At 41.5% G+C, this 15,305-nt stretch overlaps 2 protein-coding genes across 22 annotated transcripts in view; one reads left to right on the plus strand and one right to left on the minus strand.

The window, feature by feature from the left end:
* Nucleotides 1–8,629, minus strand: part of SDCCAG8 (SHH signaling and ciliogenesis regulator SDCCAG8) — a 104,322-nt gene extending 95,693 nt beyond the window's left edge. For 9 of the 14 annotated variants that reach the window (XM_085575541.1, XM_085575539.1, XM_085575542.1 and 6 more), the window contains exons 1-3: nt 7,985–8,297; nt 1,404–1,565; nt 1,205–1,287 (exon numbers count right to left, since the gene is read on the minus strand). In XM_085575541.1, coding sequence (XP_085431667.1) covers nt 1,205–1,287; nt 1,404–1,565; nt 7,985–8,051 — 312 coding nt within the window. In that variant the 5' untranslated portion in view covers nt 8,052–8,297. Of the gene's footprint in view, nt 1–1,204; nt 1,288–1,403; nt 1,566–7,984; nt 8,298–8,527 lie in introns of those variants that run through there. The other 5 variants (XM_085575544.1, XM_085575543.1, XM_085575536.1 and 2 more) reach the window with 2 other exon arrangements.
* CEP170 (centrosomal protein 170) overlaps nt 8,404–15,305 on the plus strand; it is a 92,885-nt gene continuing 85,983 nt past the window's right edge. For all 8 annotated transcript variants that reach the window (XM_085575525.1, XM_085575531.1, XM_085575526.1 and 5 more), the window contains exon 1: nt 8,404–8,817. The gene's annotated coding sequence lies outside the window, so the exon portion shown is untranslated. The remainder of the gene's footprint in view (nt 8,818–15,305) is intronic.

Genomic DNA, 15,305 nt, shown 5'->3' on the forward strand with positions numbered 1-15,305 from the left:
AAGCAGATGGAGGGCAGCTGCAAAGGAGAATAAAGCCACCACTTCACAGAATGTCTCTCACTGAAACTTCAAGAGGAAAAAATGCTGTACCAATACAGTACATTCCTGTTTTTTCTCTGTTTATTCCTCCATCCTTTGATCCACTCCTTGAAAGCACTATCCCAAGATTTTTAGATACAAGTATTCCATTTTCTAAATTCTCCACTCTAGTAGAACTTCCCATTATGAGTAGAAAACTCCATCAAAGATGGAATAAAAGATTCTTTTCCTCCCTTCCAAGGCTAAATACATACTGATACTGACTCAGGTCATGCCAAAGTCAACCAATGATGCATCAATCCCTTGAGTTACAAAACACTCTTTTCTATGCCATAATAAGGCAAAATACCTTGCAAGGACAACTGTTCTAAACTTGTGGATCTTAGAACACTCAAAAAAGTTAACTTGAAATAAAATTTCTTAACATCAGGATAGCAGAGCTATACTCATTACACAAACTGAAAGCAACACAGCAGGAATAAAGGTTTTAGATTATTCTGCTGTTAACTTTGACAGCAAAGAGCTGCTTGTCTTGCTTAGTATAAATCAAAAATATTCAGTGTAGGCCATCAAAAGATAAAACTGCAACAGTGCCTTTGAATTATTTTTCTGTGGAGATTCTAGCAATTCTCAGCTGCTCTGCAACTGAATGGTGCATCACGCATACTGTGATGCACTTCTGCTTTAATGAAGCAGCATCTGAGAAGCCCTTGTAGGGGAGTAAACAAACTTGGACAGACCACTGCATTTTGGCAGAGAACTACAAAACCTATTTTTGCATGAACACCTCTAACTCTTTCAAGAAAAAGCATAGTTCAAGCATAAGAAGGACACTGAGAATCCTTAAGGTATAGTCAAATGAAAAAAGAGGCTGCTTTTTCAGAAATTTTTCCTTGTTGTCTATCCCAAGTGTTTTCAAAACAAAAAGGATGGATGACTACACTACATGGTCAACTAAAAGAGGAGAAAAAAATAAACCCTGAATTACAGATTCCTTTTCCTTCCATTATGGTTATAAGGATACTAAGTTCTGGTCATAGCCTCAGGAAGTGCTCAAATTTAAGATTGTAAAAATGATTCAATGTTTCCTTTTTCCTCTTTATACTAAAAATCAACATGCATGCTATTTATTCAAACAACACAAATGAAACCAGAAGACACATACATGGAATGAATTCTTTCTTCTTGAGGAAGACTCTTCACTTTCCATTCTTTCTTGGTGTTGCAACAAAATTTTAAGTTGGTTAACTAGGAAGAGATAAAAACCATTACAACAATACAATACAATAAATAATTACTTTTTTCATTGAAGTCAGTATAATTCCTAACAATGTTTAAACCATTTGATTTCAGAGTAACCTTACCTGCATGACTGTGTTGCAGTTCCTGACTGGCTGCAGTCCCACAGTCATCATTGTCCTTCCCTGCATTGTCACTGCTCTCATCCACAGAGGACTGGTCAAATCCAGTGCCATCACCTTTTGCCAAGGCATGTTTCAGTTGAGAGATGCTTTCACTGGCACGTTCTAAAAAAAACCCAACCACATCATTAGCCACAATAAACAACATAAAAGAAAATATGTACTGATATTTTACATAGGAAAAAATGAGAAATACAAGCATTCAGCATGTGTCTAGCTTGACTACTTGACTTAAATTCAGCCACTGGAAGCAGTTATCTAATGCAAACAGTCAAAAAAAATCTACCATATTTGCAAAATATTTACTAAATACTAATATTTCAGAGAAGACCTAGAGATAGCATCTTAGCCCCTCAATACACTAGGACTCTGCAGCAGCACAAGTAATACTATACTCGACCCTAAAATATTTCCTAGCATATGCACCTTCCATACTTTTCAATAAACCTAAAACTCATGCTACATTTTCTACAATATGCAGGAATGGAAACCAAGAAAAATGTTTTTGCATTTTAGTGATGCCACCAGACCTTATTACAAAGCAATGTCACAAAATGAAACAAATACCTGAGTAAAGGAATAACTAAGCAAACCAAGCCACCATAAAACAGTTATCTAATAAAGACCAATGACTTCTGAACAGTGTGAAAAATACATAACACACACTATTCTAGAAAAAACACCCAACAAACCCAACAGAAAACCTCTATACACATAAATATAAATATTTTCAAGAACTGACTTACTGACAGATGATACAGGAAGGTCTTATCTAATGTTCAGTATATTTTTCCTTATATTCCTTTCTTATTTTACTTGATTCAGCTGACTTCACAGAAATCATAAGCATATTTTAAACAGTCAAAATTTAGTAAAACAACCCCAAATACCATTTACAAGGCAATGACTCAAAAAAGGGTTAAGGTCAAATATTTCACTTCTGGCATACATAGGCTTTTCATCCTTTCTTGAGCATTCCAGGATGCTATGAGGACAGAAGTGCTAATTGAGAAATGGCAGAAGTATCTCAGTGATGCAATGGCTTAGATATTCAGCAAACTGTGTTGCAACCATTTGTTGCCAAGAAATGTTCAATGTCATTGAAGTTGTCTTGTGGTGTGTCATCTAAGAGCATTAAAGTTCCTTCATTTCCTCACTCCCTATAGATGTCTGCCAGAGAACCCCAGAATAACAGTATTTGCTCCCTAGCCAAGGGACAAACAACAAAACAAACCAAACCAGAACCAACCAAGCCCATATATATTGATTTTCCCAGAACTTCTCTCTCTTTGTAGTACTACAGCTTCTGAACTCCAAGCTATTACTTCATCCACAAAGATAACCGAGATCTTCTTACACTCTGTCCTCTTTTTCTAAAAATATACATGCCAGTAGCAGTGAAACACATTAAAACCATTATCAATGGCACACTGATGACAGGTTTATTTTTTAACTACACTTTCCTGCCTCTGAAATATGTCACCACATTCTGGAAAGCATCATGAAGTATTTGCTTAAATTTCTTAACAGCTTGCCTATTTCCAAATTACTAATGTTGCTGTCCAAGGCAAAACACCACTGGGAAACAGAATTAGGAGGTCCCAATAATGTGGCTTTACATTCACCAGATACATGAGAGCCAACACTTCAGTAAGAGTTGAACTGGATGCCTAAAAGGGAATAAGTACATTACAGTACTCTGTATTTCCAAAGTAAGGAACACAGTTTTGGGCATTAGGATAAAAGACAATACACCAAGGAGCGGAAAGGCTATGTTTGTTGTTTCTTACAATGTAAAAATTTTCTTTTTAAATATGAAAGAAATTTTAAAAAACATTGTGGATACAAACTACAGGACAACAAAGAAGATCTGCTTAAAGACAACCTGATTAATTTTTAATGACTTTAGAAGCAATTAATTTTTAAGTCTTCCCAATTCAATCTGTTTCAGTTAAGCTACTTCTGTAACAGTACATTTTATAGAAATATGGCCTCAGTGAAAACATACTGCAAAACCTGCTCACATGCAGCACTATGCTTTGCATATCAAAATCAATCAACACCTGTCTTTTTGATGTCTTAACAAGACTCTACAAAATAAAATGCGAACACGTATTCCTGTTCTACGCTAAAACATCATTGAAGTACTATTTCCTACTGGAACAGCTGACAATATAATTTAATTTGGACTGATGTGGATTGAAACTTCAAAAAAAATCTTTACTATTAAGCCCTTTGGTTTTCAGTGTTTAAAGGATCTGAGATAATTATGAAAAAATGACAAGCTAGCACCCAAATTTGATGGATCAAACTCAATAAATTAAAAAAAAAAATCAGTGTAAAAACAATTTGCCATTGAAGTCAAAACAGGAAAAAAACCCAGAAGGCACTGAACTTGTTTAGCATTGCCCAAACAAGAGATGTTTTCTCAGGCACTGCACAGCACTCTTTCTAAAGAGTACTCCTTTAAATGAAAGCACCAAAGCTACCTCATTCATGGACTTGGAAATGCCATAGAAAATACTCTGGGAGCAAAAGAATCAATCATCCAAAACAACAGAATTGCCTGAAAGACATGGAAAATAACTCCAGCTGCTAGAATCATTAAGCAGCATACACTGAAGAAAACAAATGGCAATTCCATGAAAAAGTTATCATAAGTCTGTCACCCAAACCTAACAGTCCAGTTCTAATAATGTCTACAAGAACATGAAATTACTGGCTATAAATTCAACAAACAGCATCACTTGCTGATATCTCATGGTTCCCAATCAGCAAACAGCCTTAGAAAATTAGAGAAGGAATCACACTGATTCTTTATGTCTTAAAAAAACGCAAAGCAAACCACTGTAAAATTTTTGTGAAACAGTAACTGACAAAACAGATAGACACACTAGTGAAAGCAGAAAGATCATAGCCATTTAAAAAAAAATTCATGTCCAAAATGAGATCAACTTTCTTCCATTGACAGCTAAAAATCTAAAATATTATACCATATATCTTTCAGTCAAGTAACTGCTGAAAAATACTGAAACTGAGAATTTGGTTATAGGGTTTTTTGTGTTTAGAACATCTTGGAACTTACTTTACTTCCCATTCTGACATCCAGCTTTTCATTCCATTCTTTATTGGCTGCCAAACGCAGGTATGCTACCAGGAAAGTAGCACATTATATGGGAGTTTTGAGACTAAAAATATCCTGTCTATCACTACCTGTACTGCTAGGATTTTACATGCAGCAATGAGCAAGACCAGCCTGTTCATCAGTCAGGCCTCAAAAGATCCCAAGATATGTGAAATGCACAGCTGTTCCAAAGTAATAAATCCTTCTGATTTGGTTTCTTGTGTCACCCTGATTCTTAAGATTTTCTAAAGCCTTCTGAGTTTACATTCTGTTAGAAAACTTTCCCACACATTTTCTATAAACAACATATTGTTTTGCATTCCTTCGTGGGAGTGGAGGAAGTTGATGTACTGGTGGTTTGTTCAATGTCTTTGGAGAGGTGGCCCATTCACTCTCCAATCCACTGTCACCTTTGGAAAAGTATAAAAGTTGGAGTCAGAAAAATAAACCCTCTTCTTTTTTACCTTGTCATCGTAGTGGCTCGTGTTGTGCTTTCTCGTGTCCTATAGCGACATTCTTGGTCTCTTTTTATATGAGAAATAGGTAGTTTTCAGCATAACTTTTACCAAGCTATTATATTTAAAAGCACTGTTACAGCAGTCATTGTTACAAGTTCCTACACCAGCCCTTTCTGCAGAGCATAAAGCATTTGCCTAAGTTCTAGAAACCCTCATATACGAAAACCTCATTGCCAAGTTCCTTGTGGCAGATTCTCCACCTTTAAAAGAACATTTTATGTTCGGAAGAATACCTAGAAACACCTGCCAAACAAAAATAAAAGCCTAAGCAAAAAATCATTAAGAATGTATTTCTAAGCTGCTTCAGTATGACAGCTAATTTGTAGTGATAGAAACTGGGCCACATAAGATGGCTTTGACTTCCCATCTCTCCTGTTTTATTTTTGGAATAACAAAGAACAGCCACAAAATGAAACTTTATTCCAAAAAGTCTTATCTTGTCATCTGTTTCTCTTAGGGTTGGTATCTCCATTCTCTGAAATTATGTAGTAGGACACTGCACTCAGCAATGCAGTGGAATACAGAATGTAATTTTCACAATACCCTAAGACAGACTTGAGATAGACAAGTGTATCAGGCTCAGTACCTAAAAAGGATTGCTTGCCCCACCTTTGTTCCTGCACTTATAATGGCTCAGGTCCAACAGTGAGTGAGCGTTCTTCACTCAAGAGGCAGAAAACTCAACATAAAAGTATAAGCTAATAGTTCTCAACATAAAAGTATAAGCTAATAGTTCTCTGTTCAAGAAAGAACTGGACTCTAAACAGCCTTCACAATTTACTGCTGTTAGGAGAAAAGGGGAAAGTCACAGGAAGGCATCATGCTCTTTTCTTGGCAGTGGTATAGTAGAAGGGCCATTGGACATTCACACTATACCTGTCAATTTTCAGTTATTAACACGAATACAGCAACACACCACTTATTATCATTTAGAAAATACTTCTACTCCCTTGAGAAGACTTTTTATTAGAAATATAATCTCCTAAAGTTTTTAAGGTTCATTTGAAATGGTCTCAATTATATGAAAGTTTATGCAGTAACCTAATAACCCCAACTGTACAAATACCACCCTCTTAAGTTAGAGCTACACATAGCATTAAAGACTTTCATTATACAAGGTCAGGAAAAACTACATTATAGAACCTTTGTTATTTATCAAAGCCTCTCTTTTAAGCTCTAAGACCAGGTAGGTCTTAATCAGGTTTTTTTGGTCCAGCTTTCTGCCCTCTGGCAATCAGACTCAGTTTACTGAACACTCAGGCTCCCCATCTTCTGAGGGATTTCCCTTTGCAACAAAGGACATTGCCCTGAAATAATCAGCTGCTCTTTGAGAACTTAAGCACCCTTCCATCAAACTGAGTAAGGCAGTAAAGTGATTCTTCTGGTATCCTGCATGGGTGGTGAAAAGCCGTTGCCATGAGCTCGGCCTGCATCCAGATAATGTCAAGCATTACATTATTTCAAAAGCATCAAATAATGCCCAAAGCATGCCACGTAAAATTGCAGAACCTGGATGACAGGGTCATCCCAATGGGGACAAAAATCTCAAGTTGTATAACTATATAAGAGAAATAGGTAAAGCATTAGATTTGACAGCTTTGAGAGTAACGATGATGTTTATCCTACAGTGAATTCCTAACACTGCTAGTAATGATGTGGAAAATGCTGTACAGCTTAAAGGAGTTAAAATTGCACATCACTGAGAAATAAAGAGGTTCTTTGAGAAACACCACAGAACTTGAGTTATATCGCCCTGTATTGGGGCTGTTTGTGCATCACCATATCGATTTCTACATGAGAGGCACCCCGAGATGCATGAGATCAAAACTACCTTGGCATTGTATGGAAAGAAAATTCTTGTGTCCAAGAATGTAAAGGGGAAAGGCTCACCAGAAATTCAGGTTATGAATTTATTTAACACATATAATGGATCCAGTGTAAGGAGATCCAGTCAGAAAAAAAAAATGAAAATAAGTTGTATGAAGAGAATACATGCATCCAATGTATCCATTAGATACAGTCAGCTCTAATAGGCTCACACACAGTTAAACAACCCTGATATTAGTCATTCTAACGGTTCTGCGATAACTGTTAACTGCAAGTGTCAAGTAGCATTACCATGTCCATTTCATCTACAGGAGAAGTAGATAGAAATTATTCCTTGAAGTTCTATCTTGTGGAACAGAACAGATCTATCGCTAATATAAGGAACTGATGCTCCTTTGAGATGGAAGTAAAAAAAGATTTGCTGAGAATCAAGTAGCTATTTGAAAATGTTTCCATTGTTTTATCCTTGTTTCTTTCTTCTTTTTTGCAATGTTGTTTTTTATGGCACAGGAAACATCCCAACATGCCATATTGGGGTACTGTGCTCAGAACACAACTTTTCGCACCAGTAGGTTCACATACCCACAAACTGTCCAAATTCTGAAGAAAGCCAGTGGATATTTGCCTTTGCCCAGTCAGTGACAGTGTGAAGGCTGGTAAGCCCAGGTGTCACGGCTGACAGATTCAGGTGCTCTCTGTCAGGCTATACACCACGCTTCTTGGACAAAGTGTCAGGTATGAAAACACTCAATGATATGGGAAACAACCACTCTCATTAGAGTCCATTTGTACACTCATCTTTACCACGACTAGAATCCGATGCTTCAAGGATGGCCAAAACGCTCACACGAACCAAAACCGCACCCGAAGCAGCAGCAGTCCTGCCCGAGGAGCGTTACGGTGACACGAGCGCGTGTCACAGCGCCTGTGATCGGGGGTGGGGACAACCAGCCCAACTTCCCCGCTGCGCGCTCGTCCCAGCCCGGCCCGGGCGCTCCTCGGTCCCGGGCGGCGGCTGGGGCAGCCCGGCCTCGCCCCGCGCCCGTGCCGCTCACCTCGGAGGCGCCTCTGGTATCGCTCCAGGGACTCCTCCAGGGCGCGCTCCCCGCGGGGCGCCCGCATCGGGACGCCGCTGGCTGCCGGGCAGCAGCCGGCGCCGTCTCCCAGCACCGGGGGCTCCCCGCGGGGAGGCTGCGGGACAGTAGTTCCACCCGTTCTACCTTCCCACGTTGAGCTCTCGGAGGAGACATCTGCGGGGGTCCCTCCGGCTCCTGGTGGCCAACCGTTGCCGTCGGCCGCCGCAGCTGAAACTAGCAACGCCAGGAATCCGTCGCGCTTCCCGATGGCGGGAATGCCTCCGCCAGGACTACAAGTCCCGGCATGCACCGCGCCGCCGGCGGCAGAGTTCCCGCCCACCGCCCACCGCCGGCAACCGGGAAAGGGTGGTCGCCGCGAGCCGTATCCCCTTTGTTGTGGATCGCGGTCGCAGTCGCGCCTGCGCACAGCACAGCCCGCCCGCCTACGCCCTCAGGCCTGCAGCGAGCTCAGCACCGGTCCCGGCACGGCAGGGGCGGATCGGGGCGGGAAGCGCCGTTTACCTCCCGCCATCGCCCGCGCGGGGAGCGCCCGCAGCTCGGGGAACGCTATTGTCTGCGGGCCGCGCAGGCGCAGCGCGGCCCCGCCGGCCGCTCGGCCCCGGCGCGTGCGCAGTGCGGCGCGGTGCCGCGCCGCTGTGCCGTTAGCCGCCGCTATGTGCAGGGAATAACGCCGGGGCCGTTGCCAGAGGGACACCGAGCGCTCCGCCCTCGCTTCGCATCCCGCGGGATGCCGGCTCGCTGAGCACCCGCTAGCGACGGCCCCTCCCCGGCGCGCGAGCCTCCTCGGAGGGGTGAGTGAGGATGATGCTGCCGCCGCCGCCCTGCGGGTCGGGCGGGAGCCGCGGCGGGGAGAGGGGCTGCGGTCGCGCCGCGGTCCGTCCGGTGCCTATTGTGTCAGGAGGTACCGCCCGCCGGGACCCGGGCGGGCTGCGGCCGGCGGAGGGGGAGGTAACACGGTCTGTGCGCAGCTCGCTCCCCCTCCCCTGTCCCCGCCCGGCCCGCAGGTTACTCCGCGCCCCCGCCTCCCTTTCCCCTCGTCAGCGCGGGGGGATCGCCGGTGGCGGGGGGTCATCGCCTCGGGCGGGACGCGGACGGCATCCCACGCCTGGCATTTGGTGCTGCTGGATCCCGCTGCCCGCGTCTCCCTGCCCCTTTCCGCCCGCGGGGCGCCTCGGCACACCCACCCACCCAGCCCCGGGGCTGCGCAGCCCCCCCTCCCGCGGGTGGATTTCCGCGATTCCAGCGGAGACGTTTCCAGAGGTTTAATTTTTTGGGGGGGGTGACCTTCTTTCGCTCCCTGCCCCGGGGCTGGAGGCAGCGTGTTTCTCCGGATTTAAAAATCAGTGACGTCCTTCGTCTGGGATGCGGCGTTTCCCTTCGTCTCCTTAAAATAATGTCTTCTGTGAAAGGATGATGGAGAAAAACTGTGGGTTTCACCTTTTCTCATATTGCGTATTTCCACCCTATGAGTCGGGTCCCCTGCTTCCGAAAATATCCTCCCGAAGGCGTGAGCTTGTCCTTTTTCGAGGCGCTTCCCGGGAAAAACATGAAATCGAGGTTTTTGTCCCAGTGGCGAGGAGCAGCCCGGGCCCACTTTGTGTGCCCGCCGTGGAGACGAACGGGTTACTGCGCTAACAAAAACCCGATGGCGATTTTCGAGCAGAAAGCGGCGTCGCAGCGGAGGAAGCGGGCGGGAGGGGCGGGGACGCTCCGCGGGCAGCGGGGCCGTCCGCGCCGGGAGCCGGGCGGGCACGGCGGGCGCTGCTCCCGGCGCTGGCGGCCGCGTTCTGAGCGCTTTTTCAGCATAAGCCGACAATTAGCCCACCAATGCTCGCGGCTTGGTGGGAAAAAAAGAGACGTAGATGGTATGCTGATGAGTTGTGTGTACATAAGGATTGCATTATTGTGACAAGGGATTAGATAGCATCCACTGATCTGCACTTGGAGGAAATTATTTTCTTCCCTGTGAAAGCAAAGGTACTCATAAAATATTTAAGTACTTTGAAAGAATAAAGCCTGTTCTGGCGCTGCAATGATCATCTTTTCTCCTTTGGAATGCCATTCAAGGCTTTGTGACAGCGTTCTTGGCCCTGGGCTTGTGTCTGCAAAATGATATGTGGGATGGGACAGTTTTTGTAAACTGAACGGAGACGACTGCATATGCTGTGATTTCCTATGATTAATTTCCTCTGGGAATTACTTTATGTCCAGATGCTGAGAAGTCTGTCTTGCTGAACTCTACTGATATGGAAGCTCCTCAACTTTAAATTTGATTTAACGGGGAAAAAGTTAAACAGAAACACTGCAAAGAATCTCCCTTCACTCTTAGATTATCATTTTTTTTAAACACTTTTTCACCTTCATGTAAGTGTTCTGTTTTTGTTGGCTTTTTTTTCCTTTGTCTGGTGGAGGTTAGGAAGGCTGGCTGAATAGAGATAGTAGTGCAGCTCGGATACAAAGAATTTGTCAAAATCTCAAGAATCTTGAAGTTACTTGAAATGGATCAGATTAAAATGCTTTCTTTAATTCTTTTGAAGACAAACCATCTGATTTATAAGTTGTTACTGTTATAAATGAGAATTTATTCAGCCAGATTAAAAATAAAAATAATTTTATAAGTGGTCGAATTCTATCTAGCCAGCCACAGAAAAAGACAGTGCTGAGCCCAGGGTTGGCCCTGGGTGTGCAACAAGGAGTCAGCCTCAGCAGAGGTTTTTCCCTATGCCCACACACCTCCATCCTGGCACAAGCGGTTTTTATAGGGAAAATTCTGCCTGAGGCCAAGATTTCAGCAATCAGTCTTTTCTTCTATTCAGAGTCCATAGGTTAATAAGATTTTACTTTTTTGGTGATGAGGAGGAATAATTCAGTGTCCAGAGTAGGTGAATCCCTGATAAGATTTACGGGAAGGCTGTATTCACATGTATCTGTCTGAGGATTTCCATGATATCCATCTTGGGTCGTTTATGCGATGATCAGTACCCGATGATCAACACCTGGAGTCCCGATGGTCAGCACCTGGAGTCCAGACATGGCCCATCTCCTGGCGAGCCACATCCTTTTACTTGTAAATCAGTTTCCAATATACACCCAGTCTCGCCTGCAAGGGGGGGACGGGGGACTAACACAAACAGGCATAATCTAACAAGTATCCAATATTACATATTTCATACAAGGAATGGTGCGAATTATATTTACTACACATAACATTACCAAACTTTGGCATGACAGTGCATTGTTTGGGGAGTGGTTTTGACATATGGCTATTTCCCATATCTAGTCTAACTCTTGAAAAAAAAAAAAGGTTATTTCTATATTGACTTTCATCTGCTGTAATGGACTTGACAAGCAAAATTTCTTAAAAATTCTGTTGATAACATACAAGCCAGAAAAGCTCCAGCTTATGAAAATGAACTGGAAAAGTCTATGTTCGGTTGTAGTTGTTCCTCAAATGCCTGGAATGAAACCCAAGGCATGAGTAGTTGCAAAAATTGATTTTGCTGTACAATTTCCAGTTCTTGGCATTGCAGGGAGAAGGTATACCATAGTATCTTCTTGATTCTCTTAACAGGGCAGTTTCCATGTTAGCACTGCTTTTCTTAGCTTTGAAGGAAGAATGGAACTGAGATACAACAAATTGTTTTTATTTTAACTAGAAAGAAAAGAAAAACTGTGAAATTCTGGTTTTCCTTTAGAAAATTCTAAAGGCATCAGATAGGAGGTTTTCTGCAAATAAATTCTCTCTGTTTCTAGCACTTGTGAGATTGTAAAAGGACCCAATGGCACTTCCCCCTCTTTGAAGAAATGCATAATGTAGTAAAAATTGATTGTGTTGTGACCAAGAGACTGCAATTTGAGAAAAGGAAGTTGTTTGTGACTGAGGGATGGAGCTTCAAGTCTGCTAGCTGGGAGCTGGGGTTAGATGTGTGTATGTCCTCTAAAGTGCATGTCGTCACTGGACTTATTGAGCCTGTGGGGGCCTTTCATTGTCTGTTAGGTTTGTAATGCTTTCCTTCCGTTCTAGTATTGATCTTTGCGTGCATCTATGCATTTTCGAGGCACTGGTCTACTGAGAGCAGCTTCCTTCAGTGCTAATGTTTTTCTGGATCGCAGTCTGGCTAAGGTATTGAATGTGGCAGGTGTGGAGAAAAGTGGAATGTGATTAGGTGACTTAAACTGTAACAGAATGCATGCAAATAAGGGTGGGAAGAAAGTTGTTTAAACAACTTCATGCATGTCTGTTGTACATTTATACATTCATAAAATATTTAAAAATACTAAAATAAATTGCAAATGCCTACTTCTGTCTTGTAGTTTAGTTTCTTTGACTCTACCACCAAATAGCTGGGAGGTTGTTTTTATTCTACAGATGCATTTGTGGGTAGAGTGATCTTTTTAGTTAAAATTGTGTTTGACCTTCAAAAAAACCTTATATCTTAAATTAGTATGTATAATTTTTTATCATATGTCAAAAACAGCTGTTCCTAGAGATTTCAAATAAAAGCCACAATTATATTTTAGTAGGTTGCTGACATAATTAGGTTTCAGGTGGGGAGACCTGTGTTTGGGAATGTGCTCGGTGCTACGTCACTGAAATTGAAGAGTCCTGCCAGCATTTAGATTGTGCAGGAGAAGTAAGGGAGTGGAGTGGATATTGAGGAGGCCGACTAAGTTGTTCTTCTATCCTAATGGCTCTGCATGGAGATTCCCAGTTACTCCCTTCTCTTTGGGTTTGGTACAGAATGGCTGCACTGCTTTGTTGCAGTGATTCTGGTAGTTTACAAAGTTTGTGAGAAGTTAATTCATTCCATTAACCCAGAAGAACACTATTTCTTTTTTTGTTTCGCTTTTTTTTTTTTTTTTTTTTTTTGCCCTTCCTCCCTTGGATTAGCAAATTGAATTATCTTATTGTGTGGCCAGATGAGTGCCAGAGCAAGTACACAGAATGGGGTCAGCAGTGTCAAGCCAGGAAGAGGGGAATAGTCATTTTTCCAGTAGCACTGGATACAAAGATACATTTTTATCTACTTTACTGTCCTATATGGCTGTCTCCTGCCCCACTGCAGGCTACTGTGGTCAGACAGGAGGCGGGTTATGTCTTAATTAAAGTAAACAAAAAATTAAGATACTGGGTTTCTTCTGTTAGTCTTTATTTGAGGTCCTTGATACGTAAAATGTCCACAACCACAGACTAAATATTCAGAAACTATGTTAAGCATTGTGGCCTTTGTGCTAGGATAAACAGGATTTTTGTTCCAGGCTAATGTTGGTATCTTCTCCTTTATGGGATTTAAGCATATAAATTTTCAAGTATTTTCATAGTTTTATCTTTCATATCTACTAGTTTTGAAGTAAAGAAACACCTTTTTTCACAAAAGTGGGTTTTGTGAATCGTAGGAAGGTGCCAGTATGTAGGGTTTTAGAGAAAGGGTGGGTTTTTAAATTCAAAACAAAGATTAAAACATTATTTTACTTTTTATTCCTTGAATAGAATGTGATACATTTTTCACATGTGAGCCCAGCAAAGCCCAGCTTTGTTTCTTTTCTTTTTCTCCTCTGAGAAACTGTGACTGAAAAAATAGGCTTTTCCTCAGCTAGGTGCTTTTTAGAGCTTTGGCATCATCCACTGGTGGGTCTGTTGGGCTGATTCAGATCCAACAACTGCAGCCCTCTTACTGTCATGCTCCTTTGGTTGGTTTTGCTGCTTTTATTGCAAGATTTGGTGTTCTTGTAATAGGGTCTTCTGTTTACATTCTTTTGAACTAAAATGTTTTATATTGTGATCTAGTCAGTGAAACTTGAAAAGGTATTGTCCTTGACAAATAGCTGAGTCTTCTGAAGTCTGTGTGGTGCATTTTCCAGATCTCATTTTGTACTTCATTCCAAATAAAATTCTGGTTCTGCTCATTTTGTTTCTTTCCAGGAAGAGCTGCAATTATTGAGCTTTTCAGAGACATAATAACAGAAGTGGTGCCACTCCCTGGCATTTCCAAGATGTTTCTTTGTGCATGGGGTATTTAGTTAGTCTTCAGCTGTGGTGTAGGAAAAGCTTGTAATCAATCCATTAGCAAGTCATTATGGTCTGAAAGTAGTAATACACTCAGTGCATTTAATCAGATGTACTTGCAACTTTTCCCTCAAAATTACAAGCCCAAATAATTTTGTTGATGATCTTTCTATTCTTTTGCGAATATTTGCCCATCTAAATATGCATTCTATTCTGTGTTCAAAACCAAAGCCTTTGCAATTTTGTCTTACTTGTCTTCTCTAAGTGGATTGCACTTCAGAATTAGGAAGAAAAATGCAGGAAGCTAGAGTATCGTGATACCTTTTCAGTTTTCTCATGAACATACTTCTGGCTTGCATTAATCCTACCTTCTCTCCTCTCTACCCAGTGACCTAGGTAATTATTTAGTCCTATGGAATTGGATTATCACAGGAATCTTGATGTCAGGAATTATTCTACTTAACTTCATAATTTAATTTACTAAACCAAAAACACTTAAAGGGCAATATTTTAGTTTTATTGTAGTTTTATTTCTTTTTTTTCCCCTTTGGAATCTTGCTAAAAGTGACTGCCTTTGTTCTGACTTATACCCATTTTCTTTTATCCAAGAATAGGTATAACCTGGTGCCAAGGGAGAATTGAAAAGGCTGCAAGCAATATTTCTTGCTTTTGGCTGAGGCACTGCTAGCCTCCCATCTATTTTCTGCTCCAAACTTTTGAGTCAGGTGTAGTTTCTGTTCAGGATTGTTCCTTCCACTTGGTCTTCAATTCCTCAACTGAGTCTTGAAAAGGCAATTCAGTAAAAATGATGTAATTTTTTATTCATGTTCAGCAATATATCAGCTTAATTAAATAACTAAAATCTTGGTTTTCTACTTTTTTTTTTTTTATAGCAAAAAAGTTGCCCCAGTTTTGTGAGATTAATGATGATTACTCTTCTGGTGATTCATCTCCTCTTTCTTTAAGTGGTCATGTTTTCTTTTTATTGTACTTGATTTCCAGAGGGGATAGTCAGGTAAAATGAGGGTGAAACCCTTCTTGTAGGAATGACTTTTTGAGGTGATTCACTAGTCAAAAACACAAGCTTGAATTTTATCTTCAAGTTGACTGTGACACTGGCTGTTACAAATATTTTTTTTTAATTTTAAGGTGAAATTAATCAGGAAGTCTGTGAAGAGCCACTGAGAACCCAGAACTTGTTGTTTAGCTCTTGCATTAGCAAGGAGTTTGAAGAATGATAGCAACTTGTTCACATAAGAGTTATGGAACCTG

Source organism: Lonchura striata, chromosome 3, assembly GCF_050655825.1.
Source record: "Lonchura striata isolate lonStrDom1 chromosome 3, ASM5065582v1, whole genome shotgun sequence".
Classification (NCBI taxonomy): domain Eukaryota; kingdom Metazoa; phylum Chordata; class Aves; order Passeriformes; family Estrildidae; genus Lonchura; species Lonchura striata.